Source organism: Panicum virgatum, chromosome 2K (assembly GCF_016808335.1).
Source record: "Panicum virgatum strain AP13 chromosome 2K, P.virgatum_v5, whole genome shotgun sequence".
Classification (NCBI taxonomy): domain Eukaryota; kingdom Viridiplantae; phylum Streptophyta; class Magnoliopsida; order Poales; family Poaceae; genus Panicum; species Panicum virgatum.
The window spans coordinates 46,234,583-46,254,895 of record NC_053137.1 but is presented as its reverse complement, the minus strand read 5'-3'; the positions used below and the strand labels follow the sequence as shown (position 1 = coordinate 46,254,895).

Here is a 20,313-nt window from a genome sequence, read left to right as displayed (position 1 = left end):
ACTCAAGCATTGCAGGTATAGGGCAGGCCACTTTGCTTGTAAACCTTTACTAAATTCAGCTGTACAATTATACAGTTGGAGTAACATTACAGCTATACACGGTAACATTGACAGAACCGGAGGTGAGGGGAGATGCATCACCTAAATCAGCTAACACAGTCATTGTACTGGAGCTACTTTCTGTACACAGTATATGTTGGCAAAACTCGCTATCTCAAAACTTGGGTGTGCTTATGTTCAAAGATTCATGAACAGAAGTACAAGTTCGGGGGTCAACAGACCAATACCAGAAGTCAATTGTTATGATTGTATGGACAAATCATTGATCGAAGTCAGGCGCGACTATTATGATCTGCTAGTTTCTCTTCCCAAGTATATGCAACAAATTAGGTCATTTTGTTCTACCCGCCTGCATTCATAGTAACAAAGGTGTTAGAAATTTCTTAGGCAGTAAAATGGAACGTCAATTTTCCGTCAAAAAATGAAAGTAAAATTGTGGTAAGGTGCAAACCTTACAAAGTTACAATGCTGGGAAGAAACCATCCCCGTTTGGATCACCTACAAAAGAGTAGTATACACACTTGCCAGGCATAAATGCCTTGGATACTCCAATTACAGATACAAAGCCATTCCATTTAGCAGGCCTCTCAGTCTGATGAGCACGGAGCTAACCGAGAGCATATCTTCGCACCCAGCAAGCTGCGGAGCATCAAAACAATCAAGCTGCAGTTTAACATGGTAGCAAGAGCAATCCTTCATTACTCACATGTGCGCAGAGGTGATTCATCCTTGTTCAAAGCTCACTCCAACAGCTATATGCCAAGAGTAATATTTACTCTTTTGACTCTTATCACACAGATGTATCCTTCTGAACAGGCTTTTGAGGGAAGAAAAGGATAGCAAGCAAAGAGCAGATACTTAAGCCAATAACACCATCAAAAGGATGCAGATGGTAGGTGCTAATCATCCAAAACGGAGTTTCAGGTTTGGATATTATAACACGACTGCTTTGTATTAGATAATTAGTGGTCATAATTCCAGAACGCAGGCCAACAGGTGCAGCAAGCTTTCCTTCTGTCCTCTGCTTAAGTCCAAAAAGCGCCAGAGAAAGTAGCAAGAAACCTGGTACTGAGGGTAGTGACCTGTCATTCAATTGAATTGTTGTCACAAACTTTTTCGACGCTTTGCACAAGTGAATCACGCTTTTATGTTAAAAAGACGGAAAAGTTCATATGTACGTATCTCAGAATTAATTCTTTCATGTGTTTGAAGTTTTTGAAAAAAAAAACTAGTTAGTTCATTGATACTGCATGTCATTCTTGGTTTTATAGTAACATAATGGTTAAACATTGATATGCACATGTCCAATAATGTTCACTGCACCACCCCAAAAAAAAATGTGTTTTCATTTTTTATTGTCCCCCTTCCCCTCACCCATCCACCCACCGCCTGCAGTGTTAACTGACACCCCTCCCAAATAAGACTCAGCACATCAATGATTATAGTTCCTAAGTTTAGTATTGATTGCCTTAAGCATTCACTAGCAGTGGCATGAACCATGTACAGATCAATAAAGCAGTGAAAAAACAGGTGATAGTGGAACAGAATTGACATACCGATGAATTAGAGAAAACACAAGTCCTGATATCAGAATGGCATTGTAGTAACCGAGGTCAACAGCAATTTCCTCTGGAAGCCACGATCTGAAAACCATTTCTTCCACCGCAGCAATGCTAGTTGCTGTGGCAAACCCTCTAAGAGCTAGCATGAATACATTACTAGAAGACTTGATAAGATCAAGGGGCCTAGCTAAAGATGAAGAGAACCCTGTCCGAAAAGTTGCAAAACCAAGTAGAATGCTTATTGAGTGCACCAACCCTACAACAATTACACCTCCAACTAGACCTTGAAAAAATTCTCGCAGCTGCAATAAAACATCAGTTGTCATATGTGTACATAATCAGCACTCTGAATCTTTTCTAAGAAATACCAAGGTGGCTAAGAGGTTATACCCTAGGTGCAGACCAAATATTCATGCCATATTGCTCAACTGGATCCTCGTAGCCCCGTATCCTTTTGCCCCATAGCATAACAAGTATCGTTATAGATACATACAATCCAACAATGCAAGCATATCCAATAATCCCAGTTGAAGCGCTTATTGTCCAACTTTGAACAAGCGTTGGCAGTAGAGGAATCACAACAGGAGACCATAGGACGAGAACCATTGAAGAAAAGCCCAATATCCTATCAATGCAAAGAAGGCACAAATGAAGGATAGCCTAAGAATAAAAAGTATAGCATGTCTACGATGGTGAAAACTCACCCAACTAATCCACAAAGGGCAAACTTGTATTCTAAACATGACAGTTACAGGGAGAACTAAGTCCACTGAAACCGTGGCTCAAGTAACAACTACTATAGTACTACTCAAGAATGAGCCACTGACTGATAGCTCTCCAAATCTTCTCTTATAGCACAAAAATTGAATGTAAGTGTACAAACGAACCTCAGATGAACCAGGATTTTTTAGAAAACTTATTAACTACTAACATAATCCATCTGATGAAGGCACGTGAATTACATTCTCATTTTCTTTTCAATTGTTTCTCCTGCGCATAAAAACATAGGACTAACCTCTGAAATAAGGGTCGTTCGCTGATACGTAAGAATGAGATAAGCCTATTAATTAAGCTCATAGCACCACGGATTCCACCCCAGAGTAGAGCAATTTTTCCAATGAACCTCAAAATTCCACCTTTCTGTCCAAGTTCAGCTAAAACTGCAACAAGCCTGCTTGCAGAAAAGTCAACATAATAAGCGCATTAACAGAAAACAAAGAGATGGTGTAATGACAAAGTAAGAAAACAACAGTAACATTAACAGACCTTTCATGATCAACCTCACCATCACCCTTTGTGGGAACTACCGGCCCTGCAACGGATAAGGCTTTCTCAGCAAAACTGCTCATCAAATTGTTCTCGCTCTTTCCCTGTCTAGTTTCCTCATGCTTGACACTTTCAGCCTGAACAAAGTCCTGCTGATTTTCATCCTTGTTGACATGATTTTCATCCTTACTTTGCTGACATATAAAGTTGCATGTATATAAGGGAATGTTCCAATAAGAAGAAAGAGAAAGATTAGACAATCCAACTCTAATGCAGTATAAAAAGGGAAAATGAAGTATGTCTTGTACAAATGAAAACCACTACTTCATACTTCCTTGAACATTTAGTTTGACCAAAAAAAACACACCCTGAGCTGACACCGTTGCCCATCTTTTATTTGCATAAGGAATTAAATACTTTAAAGGAAAAATCTTGAAACAAGTTTTGTTTACCTCATCTATTAATTCTTAAACATTACCTGAGGAATTGGACAATAAATCCAGCGACATAAAAATGTAGTAAAAGGCAAAAGGAAAATATAGACAGAATGAACTTGGATATTAGTTTACTTACTTGATGATGTGCTACCAAAGCGGAAGCACCTAGGGCAGCCGTCACAGCCCCTACCATCATACCTTGACCCTGTGGACTTGTCGTTTCCTGCTGGTAGTCTCCATGATCGTTTTCAATATTATTATTTGTATTTGCTTCGCTACTATCCTGAATATTTGCTCTGGTGCTATCCTGAACAATAAGATCCTCACTCAAAATATCTGATTTCACAGTGGCTTTCATATGGTCATCATGTCTAGAGACATCAACATGGATGTAATTTCTCAAACATGCCAAAGTTACACCAACTATGACACCCACAGGAAGAATGTTCCTCAGATTCTGAGATTTCTGAACTGCTGTTGCTACAGCTTCAATGACATATTTTCCATGTGTTGCACCAAATTTGACAGTTGTTGGGCTTCTTTGCACATGCGCCGCTGAATATAACTCACAGTTAAGCACAATAATTTCGGAAACTTCAGCAGCAACGCGTTCTACATCATTTGCAAGACCTCTTTCAAGTTTCCTAGAATCTGTTGTCCCTATTTTGCGACCAACTTCAATTTTGAGGGCGGCTGATAGTTCATTTCTAATGAAGCATCTAAGTACCCCTCTCAAATCACTACCAGGTTTCAATCTGGCTGCTACTGTATTATTCCATCCATTTGACTTGTATGTAGAGTCTGGAAATCTTTCTGGTATAAAGTAGGGTGGCTCAATAACATTGCCCACTTTAGATGGTTCTTGCGGGCATCCAGCATACTTGACCTCTTCCATGGTTCCATTACGTCTACCAGATTTAGAAATGTCATTTTGCACATTATCCATGTGATCTGCTATTTTCCATTTACCCTCTTGTGGATCAAGAAAAAGATCTGTTGCTGAATTAGGCTCTGCTGATTTGAGTTGCAATTGTGTATTAAGAAATTCATGGAGGTACATTGCGTACTGTGCCTTCAAGTAAGAGTTGACAGCGATATCTAACAAATAATCAGGTAAGCCACTGACCTTCATACCATTAGCATTCACATGAGCGCCAGCTTCATTTCCTTGATAATATCTAAATTTTCCACTACCAGATGAAACGATACTTAGGTTGGGATTTTCCTTACCAAAAGCATAGTCATCTTTGGACATGATTGAATGACTTATTCCAGCACTGCTATATTCTTGTTGTTGAGATGATTGGATTATAGCTTCTCCGCTTGATGCATTCTCCATATTCTCCTTCCCATGAGATTCTGTCTCATCCACAGAAGGGCCATCACCATTTTCATCAGAATTTTCCCCATTCTCAGAGTCCTGTTGTTTCTGAAACTGATCAATCATATTCTCAAGGACTCCAAATACACTGTTGACAGCCATTTGAGTTGAGTCATCAAATCCAGTTAATGCATCTAATGCTTGGGTCATAGTAATAGGGGAAGGTTTTGACTCTTCTTTTTTAGAGACTTGCGTGCTTTGATCATCCATATTATGAGCAGCCTTATCTTCACTGGTGCGAATTGTGTCACCTTCCTTTTCTATTGCATGGGATTCTGGATTCTGATCTGCTGTAGAATCTGCAGACTGCCCTCTTTCTCTAGGAGACCCATTTGAGTTGGCCGCTGATGGATCATCTGAAGATTGCTTTGGAGTCGTTTCGCTGACCTGATCATCAGAAGCTTGCTTTGCAATCGTTTCGCTGCCCTTCTCTGTTCTATTCTGCTCTTCATTGCTATCGTTGGTTCCCGAGTCAGACTTATCTGATTTATTGGGTTGAGTTTGTTCACCTCCCATTTCAGTTACAGCTCCAACAGATCCAGAAGTTTGGGATGGCTTTCCTTGTGATAACTCCATGCTTTGTCCAGGAATGTCATCATCTGTTGTGTTAGTGTTTTTCTGGTCCCCGTCACCAGCAGTTGCAGAACTCCTGTTCTGATCAGCCATTTTGGCATCCTTAAGCCCACTATCATGATCTGAATCTTTGAACTTTTCCTGGGCTACTGTCCTGGTGGTGGTTGGTCTTACATTGTTCCAGCCAAGTCGCTTCAATGCATCTAAACTGAAATTTTCTCGTTTGGAATTTAAAATTTCAGACACAGAAGTTGTAAGCTTTCCACGCACATCTTCAGGTACAGCTTCCTCTAGAGCTTTCACAAGAGTTTCACCTTGCTCCACTGCTACCAGAACCTTATAACAAGAAACAAACATGTAAGCAAACTCGATATATGTCACAAGAATCTAACAGGCAATATTTATACCTTCCCCAGAAACAAACAATCATAGTTTAGTTGCTAAACAAATTCTGTATGTTTATCGGGAAAAAATAACTCTATGTACCGAGTCAGTTATTTTAAATATATAGCATAAAAGAAGGAAAAAGAATAAGAGAAACTAAGCACAAAGTTAAAAAAAATACAGCAAACTTAGAAGCTAATCCAATACTCCAATCCGGCAATCCCCTTTATTTAGGACACAGGGATGACTATTTTCATCTTCAGGAAACTGCAGACAAACTGTACAGCAGGGAAAAGGTAATATGTCTGCATACCTTCTTCTTCTGATCATCATCAAGAGTACCAGGCATTGTAGCATCTAGCATATTCATCACGAGACTTGCTGATTGTAGTGCCTGGCCTTTTTCAACATCTTCAGAACTTCCTTCTGACTCTTCTTCTGGATCTCTGTTTACCCTTTCTACGTCACCATTATTTTTCAACTGCCCATTTTCATTGTTTAGAGCACCGGAATACTCTCTTGCAGAATCAACTAGCAGCCCATTTATTCCATGAGGAGCATTATTATACAAAATAAGCTCGGATTGAGGGCGAAAACTATTATCTTTTTGAGCTTTCCTCTCATTCACTTGAGGTTCAACAAATGCTAGACCTTTGGATGGGTTAATTGTGATGTCTACATCTTTGATAAGTGGATGGCGACCCTTCAGAAGAGCAAACTCTACTGCTGACAGCCACTGCATAAATTAAAATAAAAATTCAGCTTGACAGCTGAAAATGCACATAATAGAAGAAGCATGTGCAGGAGATACATAGAAATTAAAAATCCAAGGGGCACTACAAGCAACACTAGTGATTTTTTTTCTTACAATTTTCATGAATGCTATAATATCTAATAGAGGCAAAAAAAGGGAAAGCAATCGAGATTGTGGTTGTACATCAATCTTATGTATGTTACTGGTACTTCAACAAATTATCTATATTTAGAGAGAAATTTTACGGTGCTTGGAGATTTTACGAGCAGTTGAGGAGTCCGGATCCAATGGTTAAAAGGGGGGAGGAACCAGTTACGAAGAACTAAAGATGTGGACCAGAACCTATTATTTTGTGGGCCAGGAACCACTTATAAAAATAATCTTAAGGGTATTTTAGTACTTTTCCTATCCTTTCCGTAGATCTCTTTGGAGAAAAAAATGATCGATTGATTGAAGTCGCCCCCATGTCCAGAGGATTTGATATCCAATCTAGCATCAACTCAATAGCATGGAGATGCATTCAGCAAAGGCAGGAGCGTATTGCCACGGGTGTTCAAAATGATGGTGGGATGCCAGAGTGGCGAGTAATAGGTCATTGTAGGGGTTGTTGGTGGGCTGAGGTAGCCTAGCTAGTGAACCACAGGGCCACGAGCTCATGGGCGGTGAGCTCCTCCTGCGTGGCTGCAAAGGAGAAATGGGCGCTGGGTGATGGAGGGTCTCTGGATAGTTGGTGGACGGGCTGCAGTATCCTCTGTTCGCCTGATTGGAAGGCCACCGGCAAGACCTTGCGCAGGCGAGTGATGGCGAGCCCATGGGCGGCGCCAAGCCCCTCCCCAAGCGCCGCGGAAGGGTTTTTGATCTGTTGCGGTGAGGAATAACTGGTGCAAGTTAATTAAGTGAGCAACCATAATTACTAAACTACCCTTATTTGTAGAAAATTATCTCTTTCTCAGATCAAAGGATGAGAATTATTATGATGGAAGGAACCTCAAGTTCCTTTCAAGCACTATAACAAACCTCATATTTAGAAGGAATACTTCTACAAAATTAGTTGCTGGCACTTCTTGTGAAGAAGTCTTGTTAATAACACCAAAATATACATGTCTACTGCTGGAAGGTGGTACGAGTATGCTTCCATTTGGATTTTGGAGTCCTAGAGAAAAGAAAGAAAAAAAATAAAACAATGCTTACCTCTAAGGCAATATTCTGGCACCATAACACTGTGTATCTCTGAAAGGTGAAGATAGTGGAATGTACACAGGAACAAAGGAGAAGGCTTGTAAAAGGATTCTCTGATATTGAACTGCGAGGTACTGAAAGAAGTGGCACAGTCCCATCATCGCTCTGTGGTACATGTCTTCAAATTAGATAACTAGAAAGATGGAGTTAACAATGGCATGCACTAGATTTCCTTATAATGATAATTAACTTTTAGATAGAAGTCTAAGAGTTCATAGTAATATGCATGCAAATAATAAGTTACTAATCTCTAGCATTGTTTACATTGACTAAGTTAGAACTATACCTGTATAAATAGTAGAGGTATTTTCACATAGGCAATTGACAGCCTTGTGCTATTTTCAGAATAGAAGTCATCAAGAGTACTAAATCCATGTGATACCATGGATATTGCTCCATCAAAGTCACGCAAACTCCTAGCTGATAAAGCCTTTTGAACATTGAAATCTTTATCTTTACCTTGAAAGAGTTCCTGAAAGAGTACAGCATCAGTTGTTCGGCAAAATGCACTTACAGGGAAAAGGCTAGAAATACTTGCGGTTGCGGTACTGCCATGGATTATAGACATCACTACAATAGCAGAATCCTGGTTGTTAAGTATCTCAACTTTCACAGCTTACATACTTTGTCTATTTAGAGAAAAAGGTGAAATGAGACCAGTAGGGCTACTTTCTACAATGACCTTCCACTTATTTGGTGGATTGATATATTCACATGCCCACCTCTGAGGAGATTGTGCAGACATGAAAGCACATGGTAGAAAGGGGGCAATTTTTTCTGGATGTGTGTGTGTGGGTGGGTGGGGGGGGCAGCAGTGGGATCACAACCAACCTTATTAGCGTGCAGAATATCGACCAAGCCAGCCGTGAGCTTTTGATCAAGAGCTATATGATGAGGGAACGATCTCGTTGCTTCATGTAGGTCAAAAGGGTTGTCGATACAAACAGCAGCGGTAAGAGGAGTAGACTCTCCGACTTCCACGAGGTACTTTGTCAGCATATTTGCACCATATCCCCATCCAACACCCATTAGTGTTGTCCAAGGTCTCTTGCTGTTTATGAACCGTACTGCTGTGCAGATATCATCACTGTCAGCTGCTGTAAATAACCTACATAAGCAGTTAGTTTAGAAGCCCTACAATCTAGAACAAATATACATCACTGCCACATCAAAACTTATGTACAAGCATCAGGGAGGTACAGTAATGAAATGAAGTAAAAATAAATAAAATGAGTGCATGATTGACCACATTAGAGTCCTCGTGATGTTCCAAAACTACAGATTTTTTTAAAAAAAAGCTTAAAAAAATCTAGATATTTTCAGTGTAAACAATAAGAACCTAACACTTATGGAAGATGACATTGTCTGAACTTGACAGTCATGGTGCTAGTGACAGATTTTGACTACAGACTTGTCCAATTACATTTTTGTAGCATATCAGTACCTTTTTTTTAACATAAGGCAGGAGCGCTGCCGGATCATATCAGTACTTACAATCACTAGGTTGTGTAAGCAATATCATCTAAATTCTTTGTAAACCGGCTTCAGAATGGACAGCAGTTATGCTAGCATATCTGTGGCATACTTATTTTGAATTGACCATATAACAGCACAGGGCAAACATCACGATTTTGGTACTACATCAAGTCAGAAGTCGATGAACAAAAATGAGGAGTTTCAAGTGCAATGAACACCTATAAAATAACTGCAAGGTTCTAGTTCTGGCACCAAGGAACTTCTTGTGACAGGCAAGGCAATGATTTACCCCAAAGCATTTTGCTTTCCAATTAAGTAGGTCAACAATTCAGCATCACGAATGCAGAGAAGAATTTCACCTTGGTGTAGTGAGTGGGGAACCGCCGCACCCTCTGGGGTTCATCACAATAGGAAAGTAGCCATTCTTCAGCGCATCCACCACGAACACCTTGATGCTCCTCTCCATGCTCCCCTCGGGCGTCCCCGGCACCACGAGCACCGTGGAATCCAGCCCATGCTCCTTTTCCAAGTCCAGATTGTCGGGCCAATCGAGCGCGATCACCCCGCCGTCCTCGAGCGCTACGCAAATCCTCTGGTAGGAGACGTCGCAGGCGCCGTCCCCGCCGCGCGCCGCGGGGATGCGGCCCCGGCTGAGGTTCACGTAGTGCCGCTCCTCGGCGAGCAGGCGCTCGTTGACGCCGTCGAGCGGCACACCGCCGTCCTCGAACGAGACGGACGGGCACCGCAGCAGCACGCACCGGTTGAACGGGGTCGGGCTGGTGAAGAGGATCCACTGGCCCGCGGCGTCCCCGCACGCGTCGCCGTAGTCCTCCGGGTCGGGCGACGGCGGCGGCAGGCTGGTCCGGGGCGATGAGGAGGAGGAGGACCAGGACCAGTAGGAGGAGGCGAGCGCGGCCGCGGCGGCGAGCGCAGCGGGGCCGACGAGCGCGAGGGAGGAAGGGAGGCTCGCGAGGAGGTCCGAGAGGGAGGCGCAGGGAGCGAGGCGGTACGCGCGGTCGTGGTGGTGGCGCCGCCTCCGTTGCCGGCGCCGGAGCACGAGGACGAATGGGGTGGGCGCGGGCGCGGCGCCCCCGCGAGGGAGGTGCGGAGGAGGCGGGGGTCGGGAGGAGAGAAGCATCAGCGGCCGGTGCGGCCAAGTCTCGGGAGTGGGAACGCGGCGGCGGAGAGGGAAGCACAAACGGTGGTGGAGGGAGGCGCGGAGCGGATGGGGGGGAGAAAGGGGAAACGGGACGTCGACGGCGAGGCGAGGAAGGCCCGCAGTTCGTTGCCGTGGCTCCGACCGGGCCCACGGGCTCCGTCACCGACGGGTGGGGTCCAGGGCGTCGCGTGGAATGTCCGACTGCCAGTCCGCGAGAGAGCGAAGCGTACGGTCCCAGACTAGGGAGGCGGCGTGGGGCGCCGAGTCCATGGGCCGGGTTTTGTGGGTGGGGTGAGGTGGGGAATGCCCGTAGCTGCCAGCGCTTCGGCGACGACCACGTGGCACCGCGCGGAGGCGGGGCATGCACGACAAGTCGACAACCGGGGGGAGAAAAGAGTTGAACAGTACACTCGCGGGGACGGGTTGTTTGATTGCAGGACTAAATTTTAGATATGTCACGTTAAAAAAATATTAACATTTAGAAGTATTAAATAAAATCTAATTACAGAATTTTTGGCTAAACTGCGAGACAAATTTAATGAGGTATATTAATCCATAATTAGTGAATGATTATCGTTCCATTACTGTATCAAATCATGAATTAGTTAGGCTCATTAGATTCTTCTCGCGAATTAGCACTCATCTGTCAAAAAAATTTATAAACAGATTTTATTTGATACTCCTAAATGGTAAGGTTCTTTTTGATGTGACAGGGCTAAAAAACACTGTTGGAAACAAAACAGCACCTAATTAACCAGACAGATCAGAGAATACTCCCTGGGAGTAAACTATTTTACTTTATCCTAAATTAAATTAATCTAAGATTGACTAAAGTTATATTCCTAAATAAATTATAAAAATATATTTTATAATAAATCTAATTATTTCATTTGACATTCAAAATATTATTAATATTTTCTATAAACTTAGGCAAACTTACAACAGTGTGATATAGAACAAAATAAAATGTCATACATTTCAGGATCGAGGGAGTAGTTAATTATCCTCATTTAACTTTTACCGCTCATATAATATTTCATTAGCTAATTGAACCCAGTTAATCCAAACTACTCCCTCCGTCCTAGAATATAAGGTGTGATTCAAATTTTGTACTCGGATGTATATTATTGTAGGACTTTTAGATAAGTATTAAATGAAATTTGGCTAGGCTAAATGGTAATATGAAGAGTGAGATTTTGCTAGACTATTGGATCCAACCAGGACGTAAGGAAGTATTGCTATCAAAAGTTCAACTATATAGAGACTTACCGTACCCCAAGCTTACGACCGTATTTACGTTATTACCACACCCACTGCACTAGCCTGTTGTCGGTAAAGTCGCTTCCTTACCATCCCCGCTGTTGTCACAACAAATCAGCCATCCTCCACACCACTAGCAATCGCTCGAGTCCCGATCATACTGCTCTAAAAGGCCTACGTCACCATCGCCACCACCATGGAGCCACACAATAATCTTTGTGTTTTAGAATGGCAAAGGTAAATAGTTAGAAGAGTCCCATGAGAGTGAGAGATTTTTTTTTCTAGTGGCAGAGAGGAATGCATTATAGAAGTGGGTTTCTACCGTTGAGCGCTCGCACGTGCGAACGAGATAAGCCACGGAATAGGAGGTAGCCTGGTAGCAAGCTGCAAAGGTTAAGGAGTAGGCAACGAGTATGGTTTCGGAAGCAATTGAGGTTTTAATAGCAAGATGTTTGTATATTGCCACGAGTAATAATATAAATTTGCATGAACATATAAATATACATGGGACCAACAATTTGGTGTTGTGACTGTGCGAGGCATTGATTATCCAAGTTCTGATTGGAATTCCGATAGATTGATTTGTCTGGTTACAATTAGGATTTCGATTGATTTGTCCGTATTCCGACTAGAATTCCAATTGACGGACCAAGGAATTATTGCTTATTTTAGAAAATATATATTTACATGGTTCCGGACTTTCAGTTCTTCCAGATCCACCAATCAACAACACATGACGAACCAAAAGTCAAGGAATCATTGCTTACTTAAATTGTATGTCTACATGGTTTCAGACTTTCGGTTCTTCCAGATCCACCAGCCAACGACATGTGACGGACCGAAAATCAATGTACCGCAGAAACGGTCTGCTCTTTGTAATTACTAGCAAATATGCCCGTGCGTTGCTAAGAGAAAGAAGATAAACCTCGCACACTTCTACTCCACACAATAGCTTCTGTTTCCAGCACGTCTTCTGCCAGTAAAATTCAGGTGATATCAGTCCAATTAGTTCTGTATAAACTTGTAAACTTGACTACCAATAGAGCCGGATGAAAAACATGTGGCTCAGTCAGCTTGTTTAACTCTAGATGATTTAGCTCAGCACTACTCCGCTCATTATATTTTTCTAACGAGCTGAGCTGAGCCGAGCTCCGGCTAGCCATCCGCCGACCGGTCATGCCGGAGGCCGCTCGCCCCCGTCGCGTCCCGCGCGAGGTAGGCTGGCTCCGTGCTCCGTCTCGACTACAGTCCTACCCGGTGATCCTGCTTGCTCGGCTCGCGTCCGTCTTCTGCACCCGCACGCAGGCGCAGTTCTGCCAGCCGGCGACCGCGCGACGCCGCACTCCGCGCCCGCCCACCCTGTCTCGCCTCCGGCCCTCCTCTGCTGCTCAACGCAGCCTCGTCCACGGCGGCAGCCCAGCGTTCCCTCGCCCACTGCCTGCAACGGGAGCCGCGCACCCTGCCGCTTGGCGGCGGTCGCACTAGCTGAGATGTCCATCCGCGGCCACGCCAGAGCCAGCGCGCTTGTTGCGAACTCGCCTGCGTCAGTTCCGCTTCGCCCGCGCTCCAACTCCGCACTCTGCCACTCGGCAGAGAGGCAAGTTGCAGCTGCTCTGAGTACCTCCACGGGCCGGTGAAAGTGATCGGGTGCTCTAGCCTAAAAGGGAGAGAGGGTGAATTAGTCACTTTAAAAATTTAGACTTATAGGTCCAACTAGTTTGCACAAAACTTAAACTAAAACACGCTATCTAGATGTGCAACTAGGTTGTTATAGTGAAAACCCTATCTCAAAAGAGTTTAGCAATCTATAGCCTTTCCTATCAAGAAACTATTCTATGAAAGTAAAGGCACACAAATTGCTAGTATGAAATGCGGAAGCTTAAAGAGCGGGATAGGAGATAGCAAACTCTTGACGCGGGTGTTTATCCCGTGGTTCGGTTAGCCACAAAGGCACACCTACATCCACGTTGTTGTAGCACTCACTAAGAGTATTGCTACTCGGCCACCAAGTCTCTTTCGTGAACACAATCACGGTAACCTTGGCCCCGGGTTCCACTAAGGAGCTTCTCCACAAAGGATGGGGGTCTCCACATCCCCCGCACAAAGATGTCGTCGCCGCTCCACACCAAGTCGGAGGGTCGATGACGTTGCCGGCGAGCTTCACGCTCCAAGGTGCCGGCGCACCAAGTTTTTGTTTTGGTTCGCTAATGAACCACAGCACAAAGGCTCTAAGTCTTCAATCTCACTCACTAAGAGCTAATCCTTTACACAACACTCTCAAAGTATGCTAAGGGCTAAGGATATGATCTTGATGCTTTTGTATGGCTTGGAGATGTTCTTGGGTGTGTGTGTGGGGGATGTCCAGCAACTCCAGCAAGCTTCAAATGGCCGGGGTGAGGCGTATATATAGGTCACCAAGTCCTGTAGCCGTTGCTCCAACGGTCAGCTGAAAATCTACGTATCACCGGAAGAACCGATGCATCTAGCAGGGGTAGCGTCGGTTCTTCCGGTCACTCATAAACCGAAGTAGCCGTTGAAGTCCTGACAGCTGATGCAGTGACCACCGGTTGAACCGATACTTTGTACCGATGCATCACCGGTTCATCCGGTGCTTAAGAATTTTCTCCTGACAGCTGACGTCATTACACCGATGGTATGCACCGATGCTTCACCGGTTCAACCGGTGCTGAAGAATCTTCTTCTGGGGTCTTGACATCGTCTCTGGAACATAGGACGCCCAATGCACCGATGCCCCTTTTTTGACCCGTCGGTTCAACCGGTGTCTAGGCTGACTTGGCTTTGATTTCCTTCTGCACCAAACTTCATAGCGTCGGTTCTTCTGACAAGCGTCGGATGCACCGATGCTTATGCATCGGTTCTTCCGGTGCTCCTGATCCGAAAGCCTGAGAATGATCATTTTAACAATCATATTAGTCCAAGTGTTGTGTTGTCATTCGATCACCAAAATCACTCGAAATGACATAAATGGTGCCATGTTCGTTACAGCCGGGAGGGAGCAGCGCACGCCAATTGGAGTTTGCGTCGGACTCGGTGTTGTGGGGAGGCCAATTGGAGTTTGCGTCGGACTCGGTGTTGTGGGGAGGTTTTTTTTCTTTTGGCCCACATGTCATTGAGAGATGACGGACCAAAAGTCAACATGCTGCAGAAACCGTTCGTTCTTTATAAATAGGTATATAGATATAGATATAGGGCCCGTTTAGTTTCCAAAAAATTTCGTGTGTTACAGTAATTTCGAACGTTTAACCACTAATTAGAAGTGTTAAATGAGGATAACTGACAAAACCCATTCCACAACCCCCGAGCAAAATCGCGAGACGAATCTAATGAACCTAATTATGCAATGATTAGACAATGTCGTGCTACAGTAATCAATTTCTAATGACGGATTAATTAGGCTTAATAGATTCGTCTCGCAATTTCCCATCCATCCGTGTAATTAGATCATGTTTAGCCCTCCTAATCTTCGGTTGAAAATTGCTACAGTAATTTTCCCAAAAAAATTTGGGAACTAAACGCGCCCATAGATATAGATATAGATTTTTTCAGTAAAAACAAAGTTTATAATCCCCTGTGAGTGTCACTTGAAGATTTTTTTATGGTGTACAACTCGTCATTTTTGTAATCGAAATTATGGACGTAAATGAACCTTCATTGGTGCTTGATAGGCATGCTAAATTTTTCATAAACCAAACATGATATTGTAAATACTGTTGTTCTTTTAACTCTGTCAAAAACTTAAAATATTTTCTCTAGAGCATACTCAGGATTTCATATATTTTAGGAGACTCGATAGAATTTTAGGAATTTTCTCTTGAGCGGTATACGTTGCGCACACGTCGTGGAACATTGTTGCGCGCCAAACAGAGAGAAGTCGGATAAACCCGCATCGCCGCATGCCATCATGTCTTGTTTAACATGGCGCAACGAATCGCTACACCGAGTTACTCACGAGCATGGCCACCTGGCGGAGGTGCGGGATCTCAACAACTACGGTGTCGTCCTCCTTGGCGGAGGTGTTTTTTTTCTTCTTTTGGCCCACGTGTCATCGAGAGAAGACGGACCAAAAGTCAACATACCACATAAACGATCCATTCTTTATAGGTAGGTATATATAGATTAGGTAAAGATAAAAATATGCGGGTGGGTGCATGATTGGTAGGTCGCATGACTAGGGGAGTAGCAATGGAAATCTTAAGGCTTCGATGATTTAGCAATGGGACGATGAAAATTAGAGGGTGCGGATGACATATTGCACTATTACAGAAAGGGTCTTCGATTTTTGCATTTAGTCCAGACCACATTTGGGTCCAGGATTAATCTAGGTATTAGTATTCCGGTGCAACGACTAGGGGTGAAGGGGCTCTTTAGTTCCAACTAGAGCCACCAACCGGGACAAACTTTTAGTCCCGGGTGGTAACACTAATCCGGATTAAAGGGCCACCTTTTAGTTTCGGTTGGTGTTAGAATCTGGACTAAAGTTCACGGCTTAGTTTAAAAGGATAGCATCCCAACTAGAGTCACATGTGTTTATATAGATAAAGTGATAAAGAAGATATACGTGAGACAAGAGATTTTGGGTTCAAGTCTTATAAGCCATGAGAATTGATGGTACTTATCCATTATTTTTCTAACCTTCCACACAACCGGAACTAAAGGCGCTTTTCATGGTTTTTATGGCGTCGCCTAGGCGTCGCCTTGTCGTCCGGGCGATTTCTGAATCGCGGTGTCCAGCCCGCCATGACTTTCTGGCGTATGGCGTCGCCTCGTGAAGAAAGGCGTCGCCATGGCGTCCGACGGACGCCACGCCGGGCAGGAAGTCGCGCGCTCGCAAGAAAAACGGCGGGAAAAGACGCGTGGGAAGGGGCAGGCGCGAGGCGCGCGCACGGGAATGGCAGGGGCGAGGTGCGCGCGCGGGAAATCGCGGGGGTATAGCCCGCGCGGGCACGCCGCAGGCCCCTACCGCGCCAATTGAGAGAGAAGGGAAGAGAGGAGAGGGGGGAAGAGAGGAGGAGGCCGGCGGGACCTGAAATCCGGCGGGGGGAGCTACAATCCGGCGGCGCGGCTCCTCCACCAACCACTCCAGCTTCCACGACTGCTACTCCATGCCTCCACAGCCTCCAATCGGAGCTCCGCCCGGCTGTCGATTGGAGCAAATTGTGGCTGCCTGGCGGGTTCCCCTGCTCCTCCTCTTCACGTGGCTCTGCCCCTTTGCTTCCTCTGCTGGTACGCCCTCCCTAGCTGCATCACATGGACGCAAGTTCCTTTTCCTCTGCTCTGCTGTAGTGCTTGATTGGTGCTCTGCTCTGCTTCTGGTTCCTCTGCTCGATTGGTGCTCTGCTCTGCTCTCCTGCAGTGTTGTTAATCTGATATATATAAGTAGATAGCTTGTGTGAATGTGTGGTGTGTGCCTGTCTGCCTGATGCCTGCGCTTGTTGTTCAGTTAAAAATGTCTAATCGCTTAGGTTTGTGCTGCTCAATTCTAAATGGGGATATGTGTATGGCGTCGCCTCGCCGCGCGCCTTATTCGCCTAAGCGTCCAGAATGGGGTGGGTCGCCGCGCCTCGCCTTACCGCCGTAAAAACAATGGCGCTTTTCTAGTAGTGTTGGCCGAACGATGGACGTGGGAGCATCGGGTGTATGAAATTTCACAAGACGAAGTGTGAAAAGTGAACTTTTCACTTTTCTTTTTAGAAGTAGAGATAGAGATAACTCCTCGTTTGTTCTATGTTTGATTTGGTGTGGGCGATGTCCCATGTTGTTCTATGAATTTCTATCTCATAATTGATTAATTGAATGTCACTGCAGCGGGGGAGTCTATTCCTCGCATGCTGTGATGGGAATCCATCCCATCACAGAAGCGTCCTTCTTCTTCCACCGCCACTCCTCTGCTCCCCCGCCTCTCCCGCCTTCGGCAGCGCCTCTCCCGCCTTCGGCGGCGCCTCTGCCGCCCAGCTGCCGTCGCGCCGCCTTCTCTTCACCCCGTCCACCAGCCACTGCCCACCGGGAGTCCGACCCCGCCTGGCCGGCGGTGCTCCCCGCCGCCTCGCCCTCCGCCGGCCAACCTGCCACCATTGCCGTGCCGCCCCCGCCCCCATCCCCCTCCTCTAGGTCCGGTGGCCATGAAAGCCCCGACAACCCAAACCCTAAAGCTCCGCCGCCGCTCTCCACCACCCCGACCGCCAGCGGCCGCTTCCTCCCCCCCCCCCCAACACACACACAACCACCCCTTCCGAGCCACCCCCTCCCCCTCCCCTAGCTTGCAGCCCCCGCCCCCGCCATCACCATCGCGAGTTCAGAGGTGAAAGAAGCCTCTGTGATGGATCGATGCAAAATCACATATACGATAAATAGATTTCACCGCTGCATCTTCTGCCCTTTTCGATAAAAAAAAGGAGCAATCATTTTACTAGTATTGATGCTGATGAACATATAGGATTGACTACGTCTGAGTGTATTTACATCTTGCATTGGGGTCCGGGGACACCGAAAAGAATTATTTTGTCTTAGGTTAAAATTTTCACACAATTAAAAATAAACTTGAAGCTGTGAGACTAAGTATCAGCATCCTAGATCGTCAAGACTGGCCCTCTTTCGTCTGGACCTCAAGTCAATCTTGATAGAGCACTTCTGCGAGATGTGAGGCAGTGAAGATAAGACGAGAGCCTGCACAAGGAACCACGAAAAATTCAGACCAATCGTCTTACAGAAGCATGCGCGTCTGAACGTACTACAATACCACAAAACATTATATATATATATATATATATATATATGTGTGTGTGTGTGTGTGTGTGTGTGTGTGTGTGTGTGTGTGTGTGTGTGTGTGTGTGTGTGTGTGTGTGTGTGTGTGTGTGTGTGTGTGTATGCAGGCACAAATACCTTTCGTGTCATCATGGACTTGATTCCTTCACGCAGCACAATGTCGGTGTAGTTGGTTCCAAACCTGCAATCCAGCCAAAACTGCACCCAAAAAATTAAAATACGATCGAACTTCAGACACATTATTGCGTTTTTTTTTAAAAAAAGAACTTCAGAAGTAAGAGGGACAAGTGTTGTGGTGGTCTGGACCTGAACTTTTGGCAGCGCGAAGTTCATGACGTGCGTCCGGGCGTCGATGCTCCCGGTGACCCTGATCTCCATGTAACTCCGCTGCGCCGAGAGCTCGCTCACGAGGAGCCGCGTCACGTTCCGCGCCGCGAGCACGGCGTGCACGAGCACCGTCACGTTGCCGCTCCGCGGGGGCTGGTAGAACGCCGGCACGTCCATGGCGCCGACCGACTCGTTCGCGTACGCCACGCCCAGCGCCGTCGCGCCGTACCGTATCCCGACGGCGTTCAGGTTCCGCGCCGCGAACACCAGCGACGCCACCGCGCACGCCGCCGTCCCGTTCGGCGGCAGCCGGAGGCTGAAGGACCGGTCCGTCTGGATGGACTGCAGGTAGAAGTCCGGCTTCTTGAGCCTCGCGACGAAGACGACGAGCAGCGCGGCGCCGACGGCGACCAGGAGGGTGACCGAGAGGAGCAGGTAGAGGCAGAGGCATCTGGCAGAGTGTGGATGACGATGCCAGTGGTGGCCATGGCCGCTGCTCTCCTTGTAGCTACTGTACCCTCGCCTGCTGCTGCGGCTGCTGGCACCATGGTCCATGGCCAGCTACGACGGCAGCGTTATGCCGGCGAGATTATCGATCGAGGAGGCATATGGATCAGAGGAGCGAGATGCATATATATGTTTTCGTTTGCACATACACAATGCGAGGGGAAAGCATTGGCTCATCCCCTTCTCCTTGGTCGCAAGCCCCGTGCAAATACTTCACTTGCCTTTATTCCTTTCGTGAAAAGTGTGTGTGAATCTGAAATCCTTGAGAGAGAAGATGGAGAATCACTTGGAGCTGCAGCTACGCAGGTGGCTGCTCGGCTCTGTCATCCGGCCTAGTGTTGACTAATGTAGCCTATGTTTGAAACAAGGTTTTCCATTTTTTAGGCAAAATAGCCAATTTCATCACTCAACTTTCTTCCAAAGCTCAAATTCATCATTCAACTATAAATTGGTCAATTTAGTCCTCAAACTTTTCATTTAGGCTCAATTTCGATGTGGCATGCTTACATGGCATGCCAAGTCATCCCAAAATGCATGAAAGGTTTTGGACATGTCCAACACCAAGATCAAATCAAGTGGTATACTACTCAATTCAATAAGATAGTGGAAATAAGTTATTTAAGATCTTGTGTTTGTGAATACCTTTTAGTTATCTGTGCATTCTCATTGATTATTGAATCATAGTTTTTTAGGAGAAATCGAATGTGAGGAAAAATCAAAGATAAAAGAGTCAATTTATGTTTATTGAATCACTTTTACATTGCCCATTGTTGAGTAGGCATGCTAACATTGTTCCTTACATTAAATAGGATCATATCAAATATTAAAGCTAAAGCGGTAAAAGGTAGTACCAAAGCAATAAAGTAACCTTTATTTTCTACTAAAAAGCATCATCCTTTTAGTATTTCTTGACACGAAACCTTCATACTTAATATTCTCCAAGATATCATTATCAGGTGCTAAATTTAGACTATGACAACGGACAACCACATGCTGAATAAGAGGCTCTAGGATTTATGTCTAAAATTTGTCTTTGTTCTCCTATATTTTTTCCTTTCATGTTCCTGTCATCTCACGTTGTCTATATGAAGTTCAATAATCTGGGAGTTTGGGAGATGAACAGGCGGCGTTTGTTCTTGCGGCAT

General features: G+C 45.1%; 2 protein-coding genes across 7 annotated transcripts; both read right to left on the bottom strand.

Annotated features, from left to right (window-relative positions):
- Positions 1-9: 9 nt before the first annotated feature.
- On the bottom strand, positions 10-10,387 carry LOC120679604. 6 transcript variants are annotated; one of them, XM_039961238.1, is made up of 13 exons: positions 9,492-10,386; positions 8,488-8,764; positions 7,943-8,128; positions 7,609-7,761; positions 5,977-6,399; positions 3,462-5,615; positions 2,889-3,082; positions 2,638-2,793; positions 2,013-2,247; positions 1,617-1,924; positions 767-1,142; positions 512-699; positions 10-409 (listed from the first exon to the last, which is right to left on the bottom strand). In XM_039961238.1, the coding sequence occupies exons 1-11, from the start codon at positions 10,268-10,270 to the stop codon at positions 851-853; spliced, it is 5,157 nt and encodes a 1,718-aa protein (XP_039817172.1). In that variant the 5' UTR covers positions 10,271-10,386; the 3' UTR covers positions 10-409; positions 512-699; positions 767-850. The 6 variants fall into 6 exon arrangements, with proteins under 6 accessions (XP_039817172.1, XP_039817182.1, XP_039817200.1 ...); XM_039961248.1 differs by having other exon boundaries at positions 517-1,142; XM_039961266.1 differs by having other exon boundaries at positions 512-1,142; positions 8,488-8,726; positions 9,492-9,630.
- Positions 10,388-17,984: 7,597 nt separating this feature from the next.
- Positions 17,985-19,328, bottom strand: LOC120696067. Its single transcript, XM_039979226.1, has 3 exons — positions 18,641-19,328; positions 18,452-18,532; positions 17,985-18,235 (listed from the first exon to the last, which is right to left on the bottom strand). The coding sequence occupies exons 1-3, from the start codon at positions 19,214-19,216 to the stop codon at positions 18,131-18,133; spliced, it is 762 nt and encodes a 253-aa protein (XP_039835160.1). The 5' UTR covers positions 19,217-19,328; the 3' UTR covers positions 17,985-18,130.
- Between the last annotated feature and the right edge of the window lie 985 nt (positions 19,329-20,313).